A 21,292-nucleotide genomic window follows, 5' to 3' on the forward strand; every position below is an offset into this window, starting at 1 on the left:
TATAAATTTAATTAATTAATTAATTTTCGAAATTCAGGCTAGGTCTTATTTTCGGAGAAACGCGGTAGTAGGTTAAGCTACAGTGTACACTACATTGTGCCTATGAAACTTGTTCAGTAAGGACACCGTGCGGACAAAAAATAATGGCATATATTATAACATGGCGGCGTTTGAATTGATTCCAAGTTACCTTTATCAAAGAGGTTATATTTTCCTTGCCTGTTGTTTATTTATACGTTTGTTCGTCTGTCTGTTTACAGCATTACTCAGTACCTGCCAGGTTATTTCCAGCATCTATGCTGATAAGAGGTGTTTATTCGAAATGCCCACGGAGACCGAGAGAGACACAAAGAGCGTTAACTGAGTGAATCTCCGAAATCAACAGATGAGTTGTCTAAGCTAGTCATGGTAATTGCAACTTATGTATTAGACGTCTTATAAGCAGTAGTACTACTTATGTTCTTAGTTATTCGTAATATTGAGAAAGTGTAAAGCACCTAAGCCACCTATAATAAAAAACCTTTTCTTGTGAGCTATTTCTGTTGTAATACAGTATTAAAACCTTTCGGCTGACTATAGGTTAGAGCAGGGATGTCCAACCTGCGGCCCGCGGGCCACAGTGCGGCCCACCTGAGATTTTTGTGCGGCCCGCTAGTCATTTTCACTACAAAAGTATGTACTTCATGTACCCATTTTTCTTGAAATTTAATAGGTTTTGCGGCCCATTCAATTATTTCAAGTGACAATACGGCCCACTATAATAAAAGGTTGGACATCCTTGGGTTAGAGTATTCTGACCGTACGCAACAATAGAGTTAGATAATTCTACAGGTAAATTAAGTTAAGATATCCTCTTAAGTCAAAAGTTGTTCTTCAAGTTCCTGTATTCGTTCTATATGTAGGTTATAATGTATTAGTCATAACTAAACTAACACTTTATTCCTAACGATCACTGAACTTACACACTACCCTTCAGAAATGATGACCCATTTTTATAGTCTTGTTTATTCAATATAAAGTTGAGTTGTTTAATTTGTCGTCTTATTAAAATACTCTTTCATGCTTGGGTCGTTTGCTCATTCTTTTATGTCTTTTTGTAGCCTACAACAAATGTCTTAGTTTGGGGCTGGTATTAGGTTGTAAGTATTAAACTTATTCCCAAATTTCAGAAATTAAAAATATTGGTTGAGATATTTGCTAATAGTGATTCACTCCAATCTGTTAATTAGCGACCAAAAATGCCAGTAATTCTGACTTTGTTCTTCACAGTATGTGACATCTAATACAGCAATAGTTTTCAAACATGAAAGTTCTTTTTATATTCCGGTAAATTATACTGTACTAAAAATCCGTAACCATGCAACAAAAGGGCTCTTAGGAAGACAGAAGGGTTCTATTATACTGATAACTATAAAAGTTGATAAAGTTACGACCACTTCTGTATTGTACACTTGATTTACTTTAAGCTTCCATAAACATGAAAACTCCTTGCGGTCGAAGATAATACAAGTATAGGCGATCCTGGTCACACACTGCGGTACAATAGCGTATATACCGCATTACAAGGGATGCATTAACTACACTGACAAAACTATATCTACCTTTCAAATCAATTTTTTGAGTTATGTGATAATAACTTAACAGTTAAATATTGACATGGGCTACACCAAGCTTTCAGCAAATTCTTAAACATTTATTTATAGTCACAACTTGTATTACTAGTAGCAATCTGCTGAAAAATAGTCCATATCATACCCAAACATAACATACATGTTTAAATAATATCTCACTGTATTTTATTGTTTAAATTAATCTGAACAACACAAAGACGAAATGGTATAACTTTCATCCATGGTTCCATTATGTAACAGTTCCAGAGTAGATATTAATCATCAAACTTGAAATAATAAACAAAAGTAATTACTAATTAGATAATGGCAATCACCAAAAATATAATTAAAACTAAAGAATTATAACTTAGAGTTGAAATTGCTTTATTATACCATATTGTTGCAAGAATGACAACAAGCTCAAAGAATTTCATATTTTATTAAATACTGACAAGAGTGACATCGACATGAAAAGTTTCAGACCTTACACTGATCCTTTCTCATGACTTCAGAGTAAAAAGTTATTAATTGCTGAAAAGTGCAATATACAAATGACATGGTGTGATAATCAGGAAAATGTTTCATCCACAGGGATCATGATATGATCGTACCACAGGTAGTGGTATGGAAAAATTCATGAGACCTTAATCATCAAGCAAAAAACCAGTCTTGGTAAACAAATTGATGAAAATGAGTCTTCGTTTTTGTTGAAAATCTTTGCTTGGTTTCATTTGTTTGCTCTGTTTGTTAACGTTCACTCTTTTTCACACCCCATCCTATCACGGTCATTAATGTCCCACCTTATCAATTGTTGTGGTTTGACCTCAGTGACTTCATTGCGCTACCTGTAGTACAACCTTATCCTGATCCCTGTGGATGACAGGTTTCTAGTTTATCACACCTTGTTTATCATTTATATATTGCAATTTGTGCATATAGTAACTTAATATTCTGAGGAAGGACTAGTGTAAGGTCCGAAACATGTCAGTATTTTCGAAAATATGAAGTTCCCTGCACTTGGAGTCATTCTGGCAACAATTTGGTATACTAAAGAATTACTTTGAAAAGCAATGGATCAGAGCATATTTTTAAATACATACCAGCTAAAGAAAAAAAACTGTAAACCAGAAACTTCATTCTTGCCAAGACGCTTTAACGCTTTTGAACACACCCATTTCCTTGATTTTCTCATACTCTTCTTCAGGATTGTGGGTACTGTAATACGCTTTGACTTTTTTCATCCGGCGAAACATAGTTGCATACTGAAATAAAACAACTATCGGTGATATGTTTTGTTGATTGGTCACTATGAAAATGTAAACATCAGTATCCTTAGGTGGCATTTGGAGTTAATATCAAATGTACTTGTCTACATAGAGATACAGTACTTACAACCATCGATTATGGAAGGATACCTAGCCATTCGTAAAATATTTTTTGGTTTTGCTAAAGCTCTGAATTCATCCATTATACCACAACAATCATTGAAAAAGTTGTTACCATTTACACAGCGGCCGATTTAAGAAATTTGTGTGCAATTGAGATGATAATCTAACATGTGCTAAAACTAGGGTTGTCATCAAACATAAGGACAACTAGGAAACAAGATAAGATTAAGAAGAAATAGTAGTTTCCAAACGGAATGTATTCATGCGATGCGTCAATTCAATGCAAAGGACTTGACTGTCTTTTCACTAACGCTGTTAACTTACAGACGATAATCTAACATGTCCTGTAAGTCTATAACCATATCCTGAATCTAAGCTTTTCAAAATCTAACTTTTAACTTCTCATCCTTAGAAAAGGATGCTTAACCAAAAGAGATATGATATTAAAGACATCCACAACAAATGGGAGAAAAGCTATTACCAAAAGTGACATCAAAGTTTTTAGAAATATCTGAATACACAAATCATCTATTTATCTCATAGATGAAGCAACTAAACAACTAGCCAAACAAATGTTCCAGAAAGCTAACATGGAAGAATAAATATTTTTATCACTTAACTCCTAAGCTTCTGCAACAATCATAAGCATATTTAATCATTTTATTTACAATAAAGAAACTTAAAAATATTTTTAGGCCTTTAAATAAATATTTTTAGTGTAAAATACATTAATAGCTATAGCTTGTAAACGTAAAATACTAACCAACACCGAACCAAATACAACAAAACACATTGCAGCTGCTGGAACAGACTGACGACTGATAGTTTGAATCAGAGTTCCTCTCATTCCTTCAGGTTTTGGAAGTGGCCCATTGGCCAATGGAGCAATTTTGCCTGTGTTGGTAACACTTGACATTGTTCTAATTTATTTTTTGCAAAGTTTGTATCGAAACCTATGAAAGGAACAAGGCATTTAATTAAAAATTAAAAATATGTTTTAACCAAGTAATTGGCAAGCCAATGTCAATAGGAAAAGGAAATATTTTAACAAATGTTCTCAGACAATCAACGTTGCAAGACCTATGTGCTATAAAGAATAAACTTCTTTCTTGGTGGCTACACACAAGTGTTAGAATCTTGAAGAACTCTACACCACAAAAACATCACCCTCTTACCTCTGTAGAGTGTGGCTAAAATGGCAAACTGACGAAGATTATGCAGGTTCTCATTAGTTTGAATTGTGTTTTGCAAAACTATTTGAATATGCAAATGAAGATAGCACTCGCATCTAAGTTTGTTGAAATTTTTAGCAAAAAAATGAACATCGCATATGGATGTACATGCATACAATAGAGATCATTATATGCACTGTCAAGGCAGAAATTAGTAACGAAACAAGAATTATAATACAGTATATAGCTAGAATAAGACACGATTTCTTGCATTTGAAAAGCAAGTAACTATCGCCATTTATACTTTATAGCCTATGATTTTAGCATAGTAGCCCAACTATCCACATTATAAGTAGTTAATGATTTTATTGGTCGTGACAGAAGTCAAGTCATTTAATGACATTCCCAAGTCAGGTCGAGTCAGTACCGTTTATCAGGTCAAATCCAACTCTTAACTAATGCCAAGTCACAAACAATACACCATTTATGATTTATTTTTTGCTTTACGTTGATAATAAACGCTTTCTGAATTTTTCGTAACAAAATTATTGTAAGCATAAAATCTAATTTTATCCATTTCTGATGCTCTTGCATATTCAATAGAATGTATTACGTACTGATTTTTGAATAAATTCTTTCACAAATATGGAAACCGATTTGAAATAATTTCTTTTGGGACTCGACTCACGTCAGCTGAAATTTCCATGTTAACACGTGTCAAGTCAAACCTTTTAAACAATAAGACACACGTCAAGTTTTTCCTAAAACCTGACTCAAGTCAAATCATTGACTTGAGTTTTTCAATCTCTGATTATAAGATGGAAGTAAAACCACCAAACACCCAGAAAACACCCCACAAAATAGCTTTATGTTATTCCATTCGTAAACTCGTTTAAATGCCTGACATCAGCTGACTACCCGTCTCACCGATTGATATTGGTAAACGACCCTAACAAGCCTCACGGGAGAAAAATACGAATTTTTTCCAGGAATTTGTTAATATCTCCATTATTTCATAACCCTTCGATATTGTAGTAACATCGTTGGAAAGCCCGCACATTTCCAGGAAAGTCAAGAGATTTCAGAGTTTTATTAAGTTACGAGCTAGTATATTCGGCGGTGTCAATTCGACACTTGGTGTTGAGCATGGTTCAAGCGCATAACTGATCAATGGGAAGTTGTTGTTGCAAAATTCATTTTAGTAAATTTAGTGGTCATGTTTAATGGTTAATTCAGTAATGGATGATTGACTAATGATAGGATGTATTTTTAATTAAACAAGTGTTGTGTTTAATAAAATTTAATTTAATTTTAAATAAATTAGTTTAATAAATTACATTGTTTAATTTGATTAAACAATGCACATACAATCTGTATGTGCATTGTGTGACCTTGGCTCTAAGTAGTTTAAGCTTAGTCCTTAAAACTGTATACAGTTTTATTAGGCCTATTTCGCTTTTATAATGAAATTTCATTTATATTTTCAAAATCAGCATTTTTTTATCTTTTTTTTAGAAAAGAGGTTTAAATTGGCTTCAGATCCCATTTAAATTATATATACCTACTACTATTTTCTTGATGGACACACAAAACATTCTATTCAAACTTAATCCAAATACCTTAGTCATCCATATTGTTTTTGTTATTGTGAGGTAACAAGAGCTGCCAGCTTCATAACAATTTTGGCATGATAGCGAGCAACTCTCAAGCCTCAATTCGTAATGAGTACAATATTTGGAGTGCATGTTGATGAATGTCATGCGTGCAGGTTCGACACTTTCCACTATGGACAAGGCCAGACCACAAACGAGCAAAATGACCTCTCACATTGGAACGTTTGCTAAGGGTGTGAAGCATAATATTTAATTACACATAAAGGCCTAATGGCTATTATTTCATCTTCATTATGTGGAGGATTTCTCACCCAAAAATAGTTAACTTCCCAATCTGGGCAAACGCAAAAATCAAAGGTTTCACGTAAGCACAATTTACGTGAATAATTTTCTAGTTTAATGCATAAAAAGACATCTGCGAATAATGTAGAAAAAAATTGAAACAAATTAGTGAAAAATGTTTCATGTATTGACCTATTTAAACCGGCTTTTATTGGTATTTGAATATGAACGTGTAAAATGACAGTAAACCAGCCGAATAACGCTAGCTTTTTACAGCCCTTTCCAATCCCCTGATTTTTGCCGTTCTGCCTATATCCAGACTGCAGAGTATGGCAAGAGCGCATCCACGATCATTTTTCTAAAATAGCATTGCACACACAGCAACAGGGCAAACCGGTGTCTCCAAAAAAAGGCAACATTAACTTTTTCTCTGAATCATACTGCAAAACTACCGTTAAAAATCGAGATCTTTAAAAAACGGGAAACACTGATTTTTTCCCCCTGATTTCTATCGCACCTTGCTTACACAAGCGTCGGGCAGCAATGGACAACTAGGCCTAGGTCTTGTTCCAGTGTTATAAAGCAGTAACCGTAACCACAGGCAGATGGGTCGGCTACATTGTGTAGACCTTAAGTTCTATAGGCTGAACAGGCTATTATAACGAACAGATTTTTAAGTTTCTACAGTGTAAACTTTTGATACACGCGAGTGCAACGATAAAGGCTCACAACAACACAATCATCAAACTGAAAGCGTTTAACCCATACAAACTAACAAACCTTTGCGATTTGACCTTGGATGGACCACCACGCAGCACAACAGCAACTAACCTGAATCAAGTCAGCAAACACTTTCTGGCAAACAATTTTGAAAGTTGTATAAACAGGGTTGCCATACCGTTCTTATTTCTAAGATTTGTCTGAGATTTTAAAGGTCCGTGTCTTAGAAAATATTTTCGTCTTTTTTTCTACGAAATGTCCTTATTTACACTTACGTCCTTATTGTCGTCTTATTTTTAGGGCAGAGGTTCGTGTTTTGGGCATTTTGACATCTTTAGTATACCATTTTGTACCAAAGCGATACCAAAATTAAGAACATGCAGATAGTGTCTCGTTTTTTTTTAGGAACATTGGTTGCTTTCTCCTGTTGTGCACTGTTTAAGGTGACATTTGTCTTTCGTTTCCTAGTCGTGCTTATTTATGAGTTGAGACCCATGGCAACCCTGTGTATAAAACACAGACGACCCCTAGAATGGAAAACTAGCTTAATACAAAAACTTTATGAGACAAGAAATTTACAAATCGAAAATACTAATAACAGTTTTAACTAAAATGTAAAATTTATTTTAACGAACCAACCAATGACCTCAACTCCGGGGTAGAGTCTTTTTAACGCAGGTTAGAATAAGAGAGAGAAAATGATTATGCTCGAATGATTTTCAACTTATAGGATGAAGCTTGTTGAAACTTTTTTCTGCAATTTAGAAGAATAGAACCTCTCTCTGTCTCTCTCTCTCATTCTTACCAGTGATAAAAACACTCCAACCAACTGCGACAGAGTATTTTAAAATATTTTCAAAATTTTAAATTTCGGAAGGGAACGATCAACGTTTAAAATCTTTGCCAGATATCAAAATCGACTAAATATCCATTAGTTAATTAGTCTAAAGAGTAGCTTATAAGCAATTTTATAATCTGTCGTTCCTTCTAGTCACTACTCACAACTGTGTCTGCTGACATTTATCAATTATATGACATTCTTTATCCTCGGACTGAGAAAAGTCTTTGCACGATTTAAACCCTGCAATGATTACTCATTGCTCAAATCCCACTTCCCGAGCTAACGCTTACCAAACATTTTCTTTTTTTGTTTTCGGATTTTTTTATATCGTAGCCTATTGCCCGAATTTAGAACTGTCGACCAGGTCCACTGAACAGGAGCAAGTGGCGTTACTTTACTGACATGCGATTTTGTGTGCACACTGAATGCGATTGCCGCACGTCAACGCATTAGAAAGCAATCGCACCGAAATCAAGATGTTTGTTTTTTTGCATCGATTCAAGGTGGTCTTGCAGCCTTGTAACTGGTGCAGGCACCTTTTACGTTTATTAACGGACAACCAAATGTCTAAAGTTCTTTCTAAGATTTGTTTAGCATTGCTCGATCTTTTTTGCAAGCAGAAAAACTTGCACTCACTTCATCTTTCTTCGTAAAACTTGAAATAACCTAATCTAAAAAGTGTATTAATTTACCTTTTTACCCCTATACATCCATAACCTACCGTCTACTGAACACTACGTCGTCCAAGTAGGCCTATTCGGTTAACCTGGCAATCGTGTATTTGGCAAGGAATTGAGAAAGAGTGGTAGGGCCTCTATCTACACCAGGAATGACTGAAAATATGACTACTTTATTGCATACCTCCTGCATACTTTATATAAACCAAAACGATACTGGAAAGCTTCTACATTTGACAACAACACAGCAAAAAGCAATGTTGGAACCTTTCACATCAGCAATGTTGGAACCATTTTCAAAGTGGATGGGCCCACTGGGGTATCAATATTTTGTCGAAGTGGGCCAACATTTCAAAAGTTTTAAAGATTTATTTTATTTGCCTCGGCAGAGCAAAGATTTTACGCTTCAAAAACCTGCAAGACGCCTCGAAATGAAATGTATTAACAATTTCTCTTATTTTCGCCCACATAAGCAACAGTAGTTAACTAATTCTGAAGTTCACTATTCAGACGCCGTATGAAACAATTAGACAAGTTTTTGATAAACTAAGCTTGATGATCCATATACGCAGGGGAAGGTCTGGTAAGTTGGATAACAAAAATTTAAAGCGCTACATATCAGGCAAAACTTTGTCCAATATAACGAAATCAATTTTGTTAGACAAGTTTGTTGCTAAATTTGTCGGTATGGCTTTATTGTTACTATACTTTCCTTTAGCGAAGGATAATTGAAGAATTTTGTGTTTTGCACATTTGGCCCAACGTGCATATTTCGATTTCAAGTTAGGCCACTACCATTGTAGATTAAGCCACAATTTAAAGGTTTGGTCTTTTTTTCTGCGTATGCTTATTTGCAACTACTTTATTTCGAGAAAACGTATAGGAATAGGCATATTAACTTTTACTGTGAGGAATTGTGTTTGCTAATATCATTTTTAATGCAAAATCATCTTTCTAGCTTCTTGTATATTTGTCCATAAGGAAAAATGCTTAACAAAAAGTCTAACTGATTTAAACGACGAAATGAATGGTTGAAAAAATAGAAAAACTTAACATAACAGGACATAACAAAATAACATCAATAAAATGCTTATACGAAAAACTATGCAGCTCAATAAAAGCTGCAAAGATGTAATAGACCGACCGATAAACTTGTATTTACAGCAAACTTTTTGCAATTAGCCTTACAGCAAAAAGCCTTTCTTGCTGTGTCGCGAGTAGGCCTCCATCAATTATATCTCGCTTAGTATTTTCAATTATGTCGAGCCGTTTGCCCTTAAAACAGTGAAAGCAGACGAAACGTACCGAAGCGAAACAACAAAAATCTATCAAAAAAGTCATGGCTATTTTCCACACCAAAGTTTGATTACTTCAAAAAGTCATAATTGCTTTTTCAACACAAATCAAAATTACATTATCTTCAACATGATGAAGATACAGCTAATTAATCAAACTGTTATTTGTAAAACACTTACTGCTATGTGGTTAAAAAACACTTGAATGTAACTTGGCCCAGCTTGCATACTGCAACGTCATGTCGGTTTTGCTTAGACTACCAAAAACAGACTATGGCCTGCGGCCCTGCGTATTTTGAAATTTGAATCACAGCGTCAGCACGATCCAGTGGCTACTCAATTCCTGCCTCGACGTCCAGTTTCGCAATAGCAGCTTTAACTGAGCAGATGTTAAAATTTTCTCGTAACGTCATCAATTGCAGCCTGCTGATTTTGAGTAGCAGCTTGCAATTGGTGATTGCACGTGATTGCTGATCGGTATAGCACACTGATGTTGGTGACGTCATGTAGTTGCTGATTAGTGATTTTAAAGAGGCAGGGTCGTATTGTATTGTTTCTTTTTCGTAATTGTCTGTAGGGGAACGAGAAAATAAAATGTTAATCATTACAGCGTGATAAAATGACAATTTTTAACAATTACATCTACAAACAATCAGCGGGAAAAATCAGCCAAGCCCAAAAGGCGTAAAACGTGCAAGAACATAAGTTAATGTTATACACCAAATGATGAAGAGGAATCATGGTTAGTGACAAATAAGTTACAAAAAATTACTACAGAAAAATAATTCCCACAAAAATAGGTAACGAGTCATATAAAATTGGACATTGAGGCATTGTCGTAACTAGGCTATAATTAAGCTGATAAACCAGACCAGTAAAGATACACTTATATTATATGACATGGTAATCAGAAGAAAGACTGTTATTATTGTACAGCAGACTGCGGTTTTCATAATCGAAGTAGTAATTGACCAGCTGCTATTGGTAATGTGTAACGCTAAGCTACTGTCCATGACGTAATGAACAGCAGACTTTCGAAGCTGAGTAGTATCCTACTGTTGATTGCTGCTCTGTAACTGAAAGGCCATTGTTGGTGACGTAATGAGCAGCAGACTGTGATTGCTCGGGTAGCGCCCGGCTGTTGATTGCTGCTGAAAACTGACCAACTTACCGTTTGTGAATATAACTTACGTTATCCTAGCTTACACAAGCAATCTTAAAATATATTTTTTCTAAAAAGCAATACAGAAATCAGCTGCCCACTTTGCTGAAAAACTAGACTGCTATTGTTATTGATTACGTCACGAACTAAGCAGGGTGCTATTGGAAAACAGAAGGCTGTTGCATGCGTTCTTCTCATTACGACCCCGCCTCCAGTTCCGGTTGCAGAAAATAAAATCACACGATGCCAAGTTACTTCATAATTTGAATTTGACTCCGTTTGAATAATAAAACACGTGTTATTGTTTTTATGAGTTTTAAGATAAATTTGTCAGAACTTTGGTCGCGGGACTCCTTGCCACTGCGGTGATCTTGCCCCGGTTACCGAACTATATTTTGTGCAAGGTCCGATCTTCACACAATTTTTATTTTTTGTATAGTATTATTGCTCAATTTAAAACTGTCCACTGAACATAGCAGCAAGTGTCGTCAATGCCTTAACACTAAACCAATTCTACGTATTGGTTTTACAGTGGTCATTCCCGTTTAACCAATGATACTTTGTGTAGCATCATTGGTTTAATTAACCAACGGTTAGTAGGTAGAGTAGAACATCGTCTGTTCGCTTAAGTTGCCGCATATCGCTTGGGTCCCAGCGGAAAGTATCAAGTTCGGCTAAGTAGTCGTCGTCTAACTCGTCTATTTGCTTAACTTGACACCATTCTTGCTAGCCTACTATGATAAGAATTAGGAGTAGGTCAGAGGTCGGCAACCTTTAGCATTAAAAGAGCCAATGTTCCCAAGTTTATTTAAATTAAGACCTATTCGGAGCCATAACATGTAACTGTCGAGTTGGCCACTAAAACAAAAGGTAATTATAGCCTACACTTCATGCAGAATTTCTTAAAATTTTTGCTTTGTACATGCGAATATTCTGTAATTTCAACAAAAAAACCCGACTATTAAACACAACACTTTCAAATAATCATTTATTCCACCCAGCTAATGCGATATTTGCTTCTGAATTTCACTGCACAGCACATCTACATTAGCTTGATAAGATGACACTTTGAGTTTCATCTGGGACTGCAAGCTCTCATCTGTTAGGCGTGAGCGTTGTTCATTTTTTAAGTAATAAGTAAGTAAGTAAGTCACGGGAGCCAGAGCAGAGGGCTGAAAGAGCCGCATGCGGCTCCGGAGCCGCAGGTTGCCGACCTCTGGAGTAGGTAGTCAGAACTTTAAAATACTTTGTCAGCGTGGTTAAATGGCAAACTTAACCTGCTATGACTGCATTACAGCTATATCGCTGTCTGCGATCCTTGTTAACGTAACACAATCTTATTGTACGTCAAAATGTATATTTATGAAGGACCCGGAAACTTTGTCATTTTAGACTGTTTTTATCAGTTGTAATTTTCCTACAGTTAACCGTGCTACAGTCAATTGAAGCGGCCTAACCAAAATTAATTCGTCATTACAGAATGACGATGAGAATAAGACTAGCTATAGTGAATAAAGAATGTCGTTTTTAATGCGCAGTTTTGCTTTTGCTGTGAGTGGATGGTCGTTTTCTGTCTTCAAAAAAACATTAAGGAGGTTTGATTGTAGCAGCTTAGGGCTGTTAGATAGGCTATACGTGATAGTACCTGTTAAGTAGATTTCAACCAATCAATCCTTTTAAATTTTGTCAAAAGCGCGGTAGAGACGAAAAAATCAAGCCATTTGCTACTAGCACTCGCCAATGAACGGGAAAAGAGACAAAGCTGAGAAGGCTTAAAAGTTATTCAAAAATAATTAATGTGATAATTCTGGGATTAATTAGCACGGCCACTAAACCCATTTAGGCTAGAAGGCTATTCTATGTACAAAATGTAAACCTTAAAATCTCGACAGGCATTAAGTTTCAACGAAAAACAACTTACGGAGTTTTTAATCTGTAGTACCTTATCAAATGCAACAAAAAATTCGATTTTGTGCTGCTTGCTAAAGTCGCCACTTAATTTTGTTCCCTTTGAGGTGACGACTTAGGCAAATTCTACTCTACTGTACTACTTAGTTTACTTAGTAATCGTTGATTTAACTCTACAGACCAAACCCCGGTAATATTTTGTGTTAAGCAAAGGACGATAACAAAAAGCCTTTGTGCTACGAAGGCAACGTTAAGGCGAATCTGCTGCTAGTGGCACTATCTGACTGTCCGATGTCTGAGGCCACGCTGCGGAACTATAATAAGTGGTTGGCCGAATTGAACCTTTTGTTTTCATTTGACACTTCGCAGCTGGAGGTGTTGCGAAGATGGTTGTAGTCTTGTATAGGCCTAGACTTTAGTTGGTTGTTTTAGTTCTCCTCCAACTCGAGTATCGAACAAAACATGATTTTTCTTTAAATGTTAGTACCAGTTTTATATTACTTTTATCTGACATTGTAGGTATTCAAGTACCAGTGTAGGCTATACTTGTAATAACCTAAAAATCCTAAATGTATATGCTTTTCTGTTTTATCGATAGCTCTTTTTCAATCCATACTTTGTCAGTTTGTTGAGTGTTCTATTCTCTGTTTAGGAATACCACATACGATACTAGTATGTTAATCTACCCTACAGCATTAGGCTAGCCACAAACCCACACAGGTATAGGCCTATGGCTAGCTTTTGGATAGCTTTGCAGTTGCCAGCATTGCTGCCTGTTGGCGAAAGCTACTAGGCCTAGTGTACTAGTGCACAACCAGATGACGTCACATTTTGAGTACCTGGGGTCAAGGCTAGTACTGTATACAAAGGTACCGGTATCCTGTGCATAGTTGTACACTTGTATAGGCTATATAACTATAGACCCAAGTTACTTTTGTTATTCAAACATATGTAACTTTCTGTGAGACAAAGTAGACGTTTTTATTTTTATGGAAGCCAAAAAGTTTTAACATAGGCTCATAGCCTGTAACATACCTGTAGGCTACAGTATGTCATATACCCTAACCCACAAAGATGTCAGAATGAAATTGACAAACTTTGTTCGCCGAAGAAGTCAAAGTAGTTTGTAATGAAAGTATTACATCAAAATATTATATTTAAAACTTCTGTTGACCTAAAAATATAAATATGCGTCAAAAATTTACATACACAAAAATCCGTTGGCATAAAAATTGCGTTTGCATGTGTTTTTTTGCCATAGATCTTCAGTGGAAAAGTTCAAGTCTGGCTTCTAGTCTGGCGTAAAGGTATTGGTAGGTATCCAGCATGACTACTAAGGGTATTGGACTGACTGGCTGACTCGGTCTACTGATCTAAGTAGCGGTTTTTTTTATGAAATTTAGTCTAATAGGCTAGCACACTTTTAGTACAACAATGCACAGCTATGTAGATGAATTGCAAGTGTGAATAAGTAGGGCTATGCATTTAAAAGCTTAAATTCATTTTTACTTATGTTGAATCAATTGTGGTCACAGTTTTTATCTGGTATGTACTCTGTGACTACTGCGCAGCTGAGATAAATTTCAAGTACACTTTTTGCTCACTTGAATTTATATAATTACATCCTCAATTTGTGTGTCAAATAAATAGCCACTTAATAGTGTTAACTTAAGATCATAAGATAATATATACTGTATGTATCCAGGCAATTTCATCAGTTACTTTTGCAGGCCAGATGGCAGAGTATTGCAGTTTTTACCGAAATCTTGGAAATGCAAAAGCAAAATTTTGGTGTGCAGTAAACTAACTGCAATCACTTATAGCATAACTCGTGGTCATTGTAGAAAAGGCATGGCTTTTTATACTAGAAAATGAAGAAGAAAGAGTAGTGTCTCTCTTCAAGTCTGGCCTGTTTTAGAGACCACTTTTTCAAACCCAGTGTGCTTTCCACATAAGTTATACTGAAGATTTTTGGCGTGACCTATGGTCAAGCACTGGAAACTCAGTTTGATCCTGGCGTTGCACAGAGCAAATACACGTCTTGGTGCAACTGTATTGAAACTATGGCGACTGCAAACTCACCTTGTTGTTACGCTTTTTCTCTTCTCTTTTCCCAGTTTTGCAGTCTTCAGGCGGTGAAATTTGCTTCAGTGGCTGTGACCAGTGTTGAAGACAAATTTCTGGCTGTAGGCAGGTCCATGATCATGTTGAGTCAGTATTGCAGACCATGTTCCTGTCTGGGTGCAGGTGGAACAGCTTAAAAGTAAAACAGTGGATCATGAGAATGACTTGCTCTATAGTTAACCTTCCACCTTGAAATCAATCTTGCTCATGAGAGAAGAGGGTAATTGTTTTGGGTTCAATGCAGTGTAGATCAAGTGTTTAAGGATTTTAAAGAAGACGGAAAATATTTTGGGTAATAGCAGTTTGGGTACAGTAGTGGCTTCTGAGTGGTTTTTGGCTCATGACTACAGGGGCACTTCTTCAGATTTTAGCAATTTTGTGGTGTTGCAAGCATTTGGATAGGAAGTTACAAAGCCTAGACTTTTTGGCAAGTCGAACTTGAACGAAATTTCCAATAAACAGCTTTGTAAACGGTTGTTGTTTTTTTTTCAGGACAGGCACAAGTTAGAGATCAATTTTGTAAGATGGATGATTTAGGAGCAGCTTTTTTTGATCTGCCATCCTCATCTGCATCATACTCATTAGGTTCTGGCTCTACATTATCCAGCAATAACTTTGGAGCGACATCTTCGATATCACCTATATCCACAATGAACAATAGTAAAAATGTTTTGCAAGACCAGGTTATGGATTTTGACTCATTACTTTTTTCTGGAACATCATATTCTAGTTTTGATGGACACTCACCTTTACAAACAAGCGGAATAAAACAAGAGTTAACTGCTAACCACGAATTGTCTACAAACGCAAGTCAATCGTACGAGATGAAATCACTGAATACATATAACGATACATCCCTTGATTTTATGCTGGAACATACCAGTTATGCAGAAGTTAAAAAAGAAATAACAGAGGAGGACCTTACCAACACATCGGATAGCCATGTATCAGTAACAACAACAGAAAAACCTGTCAATTTTGCTGTTATGGATTCCAATATGATAAAAGTAACTCTATCAAAACCTTTAACCATAAAGACTATACCCGGTTCATTATCCACTGTAGCAGCATCAAGTTATCAGACAACTTCCGTTTCTCATGTAGCAACTATTTCAAATATGCTGGAAAACAAATCAAATATTGTTAAAGTTGAACCTGATTCAGCTCATCTCAAAATTCGAAATGATGCAGAGTTAAAAAATGTTGGTACTATTTGATTGAAATTTAGTTAAAGATTTGTAGCCTAAGCTTTGCTGAATAATATTATCTGCATTGATACAACTTACTAATTCAGGAATTTTTCAGAGACACCCCATGCGCAATCTAACAGATCCTACCAATCTTAGAATTATTGTTTGCAATGTTGTTGCGTCATTTCGTGTTCGATGTCATCTCAATCTTCGACAAATAGCCATGGAAAGTATTGATGTCGTATATAAAAGGGAATCCCAGGTATATTAATGTCCTATTAGTGTTTAATATGTGGTATTAAAAATAAACTTTTGATGCTTTCAGTAAGTTAAACGCTTTAAGTGTATGAGCAGGATACCAGTTAGTTTAGTGTGCTGCAAAGTAGCAGTTGTAAACCACTGTTACAAATTACAAGAGATTAAAATAAGTAAAATTACACTAATTTTACACTACTGGACGATTGCGAAAAAGTGTCGACTTCGGCAAACAGGCAAAAACATACCGATCGGAACCTAACTCAACTATGAGGTGACATTGTGACAACCTTATGCTGTCAGAATAAAGGTTCCTATTCACACAGTTAAAATGAGTTAATACTTTTCCTAACTCGGTGATTTCTCAACCTTTGGTAGACAAAGGTTTTCCAGGTGGCATGCAAGCAGCCAAGCATCTTCCGAGTCAAATGAGAAGTATAATGTCAGATGTTTAGCTGAACATGGCATCCACATAACGACAATGGCCAGTACCACTGTTTCTCAGCACTATTGTTTTCTCCCACAAACCACTTTTTGAGGCCATGTGCGTTATTACATTGTCATTTATCACATGTTATTGACTAAGATTCCTCATTTGGCTCTAACTATTGCAGTATTAATTACAATCAAAGCTTCAGTAGCAAAGTGCTACTACAAAACCAGACATAACAGAGCATTGTTTAATCGAGTTGTAATAGCAAACTGAGGTTGCCTACTTTAGGGTTCGCCCATTTTGGGTGGGCTCTGCAAACGTTTCCATAAAATTCTGACCCTCTTACTCTTAACCTAATCCTAAATACACCACTGTTCCTCAGCTACGGTTTTTCTCTTCGTAGGAGTGTGAGCATGGTTCTCAGGCATGATGGCCATTAAGTCCAAAAGAGTGAATCGTTTTGCTGAACATGGACATAATTTGCGATGCGCGTAGGCAAAGTCAAGACCAGCTTGTAGAGAAAAAACAGTTGGCAACCATCATATTAAATTGTTTTTTTTTTTCTTTGTAAATTAATTTGTGGTGTAGTGGTGTATTTTTTTTGGAACCAAGTTGTACAAAGTGATAGTAAAAAAACTGCCTAGTAGTCTGCACAGGGTATCCCACTTACCATCCATGGGTGCTTACAATAGGCATGAGAGTACAACCTAGAAATGGGCAATTACTTGGTACCTACAGTAATTAAAAGTTCCTAAGTTAATGTGAAACTTGTTTTGTAATGTTTATGCTCAACTTTTCTGTCGGCTATGCCAACAGGCAATTTTGATACTGCGCAACATAACTGATTTATGATAGTGTTATCTTCCAACTTACTTCAATTTGACAATTTTTAATTTTAAGAACATTAATGCACACAAATAAGTTCTTATTGTGGCTTCAATTTGCATCTCCAATTTATTCAGCATAAGGAACTTATTCTTTTGAATATGATCTATGTAAAATTTAAGCTGCTTCTATTTTCAAAACAAATATTGTAGCTCTTTACTGGATTGAAGGTCAGCTATAAAAAAGACTTGTTAGGAATAAATGTAATTTTATGTAAATAGACTGGTAGTTACATTTACCAACTGTGTATGGGAAGATGTGTGTACCTAATGTCCTAATTCACTTCCTGCTTCATATGCTGAAGTGATTTGTTACTGTTATGTTATGACTGAAATAAAATATTTTCAAATATGCTGATTTAATAGTTCTATTACACATTTTTCCATCATCAGTTTTGATTTAATTTTTTGTATGTTTTAAAGCACCAGTAAGAATTACAACAGTGATTAATTATTGGGCTGAAATATGCCTATGTAAACAGATAAGAACTTCATAGTTAATCTAGTGGTACTTTTTGTATGGCTTTTAGCTTGCCTAAGTTGTTATTTATGTTAATTGTAATAAGCGAAGTAGATTGTTTTTATATATGATATATTGTGCATATAATTATTATACTACTGGGTCGATAAGCATTGCTTACCAAAAAGTTCAGAAAGACAGCTCAAACTTGTGACCTTAAGAAATGAGTGTCTCTTTAACACTTACCACATAGTTTAAACGCACAGAAAAAGTAGTCTACCAGCGGAACCAGACAAAATTAAACCTGATAAAATAGCCTGCAAAAGCTTTAAATTGACTAATAAAATGTGTGATAACAACAGAGAGCATGACGTGACCATTGTTTATTATTTCCTAGAAAGTGGTAATGAGGATGCGCAAACCCCGATGTACTGCTTATATCTGGTCATCTGGTAAGATTGTATGTACAGGATCAAGTTCCGCTGAAAATGCTAAAGAGGCAGCAAGGAAATTTGCAAAGAGATTAAAAAGAGTTGGCTTTAAGGTTCGGTAATCTTTAAAGGTTGTTATTAACTGAATTTTGCAACATCTGCTATGTGTTAGGGTTTGGGTGCAATAGAATAGATATATCATTAGTCACTATCAAAATAGTTCTTAACATTTTTCATACTGTATTTTTGTAGGTCCGGTTTGCAGAATTCAAAGTTGTCAATGTATTGGCTGTGTCGAAAATGCCTTTTGCTATTAATATAAATGATTTTTCGCAGGCACATAAAGGAAAGCACTGCAGGTATTTTTGACCTTGTTACTAATTTTACAAGAAACTATACATTGTATGAACAGCTTGATTACAAGAATACAATCTAAGTGTAGAAAATTATTATTGTTTTGCTTGAAGCAAGTGAGCATTCTTTCCCACGAATTTGAAGTCTTTTTGATTAATGTTTATGGACAAAAACAATATATTGTTTTTTATGTTTAACTAACCTTAAGAATCCTGCTTGCTAGTTACGAACCGGAACTACATCCAGGCGTGACATACAGAGATGCTGCATCTAAGGCCACCCTCAAAATATTTTCTACTGGGTCTGTTACTGTAACCGCAAGATCCGTATCCAGAGCCAAGGAAGGGATAAGGAATTTGTTTCCGTCGTTTAAGCCTTTTTACAGGTAGGTATTTATTGTTAAAATGTGTTACTGTATAATCACCTGATCGTAGATTGCGTGTGTGTAAAGAAGTGTGGGTTAAGTCATGAATTTTATGTAATACGTCTTTGAAATTAAGCTTTGGAGGTCTTGTTTGGCCCAGTACTTTAAGCTCTATTGAGTATTGTCTATCTTATGATGGTACACGAATGGCATAACAAGTTTGCTCAGGAATTTTAAAATAATTGATAATGGTGATAAACACATAAACCAGGCTATGAAGCTTTTGTTGCAATGATAAGCGCCTGTTTCCTTTTAAATTCTTCTTGCCTAGGCTAAATGTTAAGCAATGTGATTTAGGGCATCACCATTTTCATGACAGCTTTTACTGAAGTAGGTTTTTTTGGCTAAAATTGCATTTTGTATCCTGATCAATGATTAAATTATTTATAACTGATTTAACTGACTGTTTTCAGATTCGAAAAGCCAAATCTTGACTTTAATTATGAAGATGCTTTACCAAGCGATAATGAGGACTTAAGTTGATCGTCCACCTCCCAGAAGCCATAGTTCACGCCGTGCAATCGCACAAAATGTCCATTTAGGGGTCTTATGTTTGCATTCAGACAATATATGCACCTTTTTCGATGTTAGTCAATAATGCGTTTCACGTAGGTAAAAGATTTTCTAAAATTTGAAATATTCAAATGTCATTTAATTAAACAACGTTTGTACATTTTTAAATATTTGTTCGTAGTCGATGACATAAGCGTATTGTCAGACGAATTTCTTTGATCAAAAGTGTACTCCAGCGTTTGGTGCCGTTTTCAAGCAAAACTTATGTTTCAAGCAACGATTGTCCCTAAGTGTTATGCAATTTCTATTCGACTGTTTATACACACTGTATAGTGTTTCCTGTTGTAGTTTCTTAATTCTTGCTCATATGCAACTAGTTTATGCCTTGTTGCCTGACAATATCATTAAGAAAAACGTTGCCGCAACTTGGCTATAACTACAGTTGCCAGTTGAAAAAAGCTACTAGATTGGAATGAATTGGCGATAAAACATTAAATGATACATTTTTTTTCATTTCTGTGCATTATGTGTTGAAGCTTAATTTTCCGTTCTGTCTTTCTCATAGAAACATGCGAATTTTTACCTGCCTTTCCTTGCATTGAATTTTTGTTTCCCAAAGCTTCTGTTGCTGTTTACTCTCCTGGCGCATTACACGACTTAAATTCATTGCCTGCTTGTTTCCCACGTTATATTTAGGTGGTTCCTGTGCGATAAAGGTAGATCTTGGCTGATTGAAATAGACTCCGGATTGTCGCTGGCCTGTGGTCTTCGCTATAGTGAATCATTTTACAGTGTTCATTTTGTAATTTATCGGAGAGGTTTGATGCGCGTAGCCGTTGATGTTACTGTATCTTCTATAACCCCGATTTACCTGGCTCCTTGAAGGGCGTGTTCACCCAAGCCTCACAGGCGGCTATAATTCGTGAGAGGCGCGATAAAGGAAAGCAACCAAAATCCAACAGTACTTTATTCCGCTATTCAAGACTGTTTGTCGCGTCTAAACTGGGGGTCGTTCTATGAAAATAAAGCGCAAGCACGAAAAATGTGCATCCTACCAAAATTTCGTCATTGATTACAATAGAGATTTGAGTAGGTGGTACTGTACGTCACTCACCCGCCAGCTCAGAGAGAGAAATGAAACCGTTAGTAAGGTAGTTCAAGAGAAATAAACACTAAACTACAAGCAATACTTGTTCATAACGAAACTGTAGAGCCTTTATCCCTATCAAAAAATCGCAGTGTGGTAAAATATGTGTTGACGTAAAAGTTACGAGCTGTACGTTGAGAGAACATCTGATACCGCTTAGGCTACCTTCGTCCAAAGAGCGTTTCATTGACTTCATGGTCTTTGTTGTTGGCACAGGCTTGTTTTCAATGCGACATTTTCGTAGACTTCAGCTTGACTGGGAAGAATCTGCGTGGACGTTGCCGTCGTTTGTGCTGCAGATTTGCGTTGTAGTTGACATTTCTCGCTAATTGGTTTGTCCTTTGATTTCAAGATTTCACGCGCTGCCAAGACTAATAAACTTGTGTGGGCTGACGCTGACGAGATAACG

At 35.8% G+C, this 21,292-nt stretch overlaps 1 protein-coding gene and 1 long non-coding RNA gene across 2 annotated transcripts; one reads left to right on the top strand and one right to left on the bottom strand.

The window, feature by feature from the left end:
- Positions 1 to 1,779: 1,779 nt before the first annotated feature.
- LOC143450316 (uncharacterized) lies at positions 1,780 to 3,970 on the bottom strand. The gene is made up of 3 exons (XR_013114683.1): positions 3,762 to 3,970; positions 2,711 to 2,872; positions 1,780 to 1,897 (listed from the first exon to the last, which is right to left on the bottom strand). It is a non-coding gene; the product is annotated as an uncharacterized LOC143450316 (long non-coding RNA).
- A 9,084-nt stretch (positions 3,971 to 13,054) lies between these two features.
- LOC143449952 (uncharacterized) lies at positions 13,055 to 20,402 on the top strand. The gene is made up of 6 exons (XM_076950307.1): positions 13,055 to 15,994; positions 16,098 to 16,244; positions 18,412 to 18,558; positions 18,698 to 18,804; positions 19,023 to 19,184; positions 19,637 to 20,402. The coding sequence occupies exons 1-6, from the start codon at positions 15,317 to 15,319 to the stop codon at positions 19,704 to 19,706; spliced, it is 1,311 nt and encodes a 436-aa protein (XP_076806422.1). The 5' UTR covers positions 13,055 to 15,316; the 3' UTR covers positions 19,707 to 20,402.
- Positions 20,403 to 21,292: the final 890 nt, after the last annotated feature.

This window comes from Clavelina lepadiformis, chromosome 3 (genome assembly GCF_947623445.1).
Source record: "Clavelina lepadiformis chromosome 3, kaClaLepa1.1, whole genome shotgun sequence".
Lineage (NCBI taxonomy): Eukaryota > Metazoa > Chordata > Ascidiacea > Aplousobranchia > Clavelinidae > Clavelina > Clavelina lepadiformis.

Excerpts from the sequence above, each read along its gene's own strand:
- LOC143449952 (XM_076950307.1), top strand. The coding sequence starts at position 15,317 with ATGGATGATTTAGGAGCAGCTTTTTTTGATCTGCCATCCTCATCTGCA. Across the intron at positions 18,805-19,022 it reads CATAAAGGAAAGCACTGCAG|TTACGAACCGGAACTACATC; the intron begins GTATTTTTGACC and ends CCTGCTTGCTAG. Across the intron at positions 19,185-19,636 it reads TCGTTTAAGCCTTTTTACAG|ATTCGAAAAGCCAAATCTTG; the intron begins GTAGGTATTTAT and ends GACTGTTTTCAG.